This window comes from Schistocerca americana, chromosome 7 (assembly GCF_021461395.2).
Source record: "Schistocerca americana isolate TAMUIC-IGC-003095 chromosome 7, iqSchAmer2.1, whole genome shotgun sequence".
In the NCBI taxonomy this organism is placed as follows: domain Eukaryota; kingdom Metazoa; phylum Arthropoda; class Insecta; order Orthoptera; family Acrididae; genus Schistocerca; species Schistocerca americana.
Window position 1 is genome coordinate 457378480 of NC_060125.1, and position 1807 is coordinate 457380286.

Sequence of the window (1807 nt, forward strand, 5' to 3'; positions counted from 1 at the left end):
CCTACAGTACAGGCGATGCACCTTTTCATCGGTCTGTGCAGTGGATTAATACTTGTACATTTAATAGGATCGTTGCATGTGCTCGATGCAGGCATGCAGATAATTCGTAATTTTTCTCTGCTGGATGGTAGAGATTAACGATGATAGGATTCTTGGGTGACAGACGTGAATGGATCCTGGGGGACGCAGATCTGCTTCGATGTTGAGTCTTCCTAATTTTCCCAGCAATGAACACCACCGTAACTGTTCGTACTGTCATCGTGTTGAAGGAGCTGGCTTTATTTTACGCTAACCATACACATCGTACACGGGTACGAGAACATGTTCTCACTTCCACCGAGTGGACAAAACACGCTCGTATAGCGTTACCTCAGCTCACTCCGTTCCTAAACAGGTTGCAGAATGTGGTGGATATTGCTCCCTCCGACTTCTGGGTAAAATTGCTAAGATTGTTCTCGCTAACTGCGGTGTGTATTGCAGTACATTGCTCTATATGAATGGCGTCTTTTACATTCCGACCGTCCACTGAGTACGCTGTTGATTACTGCATAATGACTGACTGACACCGCTCCATTGAGATGGAGGGAACCTTGATGGAACACCGAATATCTGCTACTTGTTGCTGTGGAACTTGCGATTAAATGTAGAGGTCATCACCTTAATACAGTAGTTTGGAAGCGTTCCTCATTGCTACAGACTGCTCCTATTTACATGTGTTGCGATACCCTATAGATATCTTTATTTATTTTTTATTTTTTCACTAGTAAGATAACAGTACATCTTCTCATTTGTGCCCGTGTGGAGTTACGAAAGCTAGCAAGCCTCCGCCCCTCAAACAAGGGAAGGGGGTTGGCGGCAGGAAGGGCATCCAGCTGTAAAAACATTGCCCAAACAAGAGGAGTGATGGATGCTTCTCAAGATAAATGTTCTGGAGTAATAGCTTCCCATTCGGATCTTCGGGGGAGGCGTTTTGTGAAGGATCCAATGGTGTTCAAGATCAGAGTGAGAACTCTAAACGTGGGAACGATGACGGGAAATGGTAGAGAAATAGTAGACATGATGCAGAGGAGGAAGATAAAGGTTTTGTGTGTGCAAGAGACAAGGTGGAAGGCCAATAAAGCAAAGATCTTAGCTGAAGGCTATAAGCTACTTTATAGTAGTGCAAACCCGGAAACAAGAAATGGAGTTGGAGTTATTTTGCACAGGGAGCTTGAAGAAGAAGCATGTGAAGTCAGCAGAGTAAATGATAGGATCATGAGCGTTAAGATGATGTTTGGTGGAGAAATGGTAACAGTGCTGACAGCCTATGCACCCCAAGCGGGATGTCCGGAGGACGAGAAGGAAAAATTTTGGAGAGATTTCGATGGAGTAATGGTCGGAATACCAGAGAATGAAAGAGTGATAGCCCGAGGGGATGTAAATGGTCATGTTGGCGGAAAGGAATGTGGGGAAGAGAGGTGGTATGGAGGATAGGGGTATGGCGAGAGAGGAAGGAAAAAAGATAGCGGAGTTTTCAGTGGCTTTTGATCTAGTGATTACGAATACCTACTTCCAAAGAAAAACAGAAAAACTAATAACATGCAGGAGTGGTGAAAATAAAAGCCAAATTGATTACATATTATGTAGAAGAAAAAATAGTGAGGAGGTGCGAAATACTAAGGTCATATACGGTGAAGGAATAGCAACACAACATAAGTTGATTGTAGCGGATTGTGAGATGAAAGTATGTAAAAGACAGAGGCCCTTAAATAAATGTAAAAGGAATATTAAGTGGTGGAGATTAAGGGATAAAAAGTTGAGAGAGGAG

General features: G+C 43.2%; 1 protein-coding gene across 1 annotated transcript; it reads left to right on the forward strand.

The window, feature by feature from the left end:
• The first annotated feature begins 903 nt into the window (after nucleotides 1-903).
• Nucleotides 904-1473, forward strand: LOC124623007 (craniofacial development protein 2-like). The gene has a single exon (XM_047148798.1). The coding sequence runs from the start codon at nucleotides 904-906 to the stop codon at nucleotides 1471-1473; it is 570 nt and encodes a 189-aa protein (XP_047004754.1).
• Nucleotides 1474-1807: the final 334 nt, after the last annotated feature.

Coding starts and splice junctions, on each gene's coding strand:
- LOC124623007 (XM_047148798.1), top strand. CDS start 904: ATGGATGCTTCTCAAGATAAATGTTCTGGAGTAATAGCTTCCCATTCG.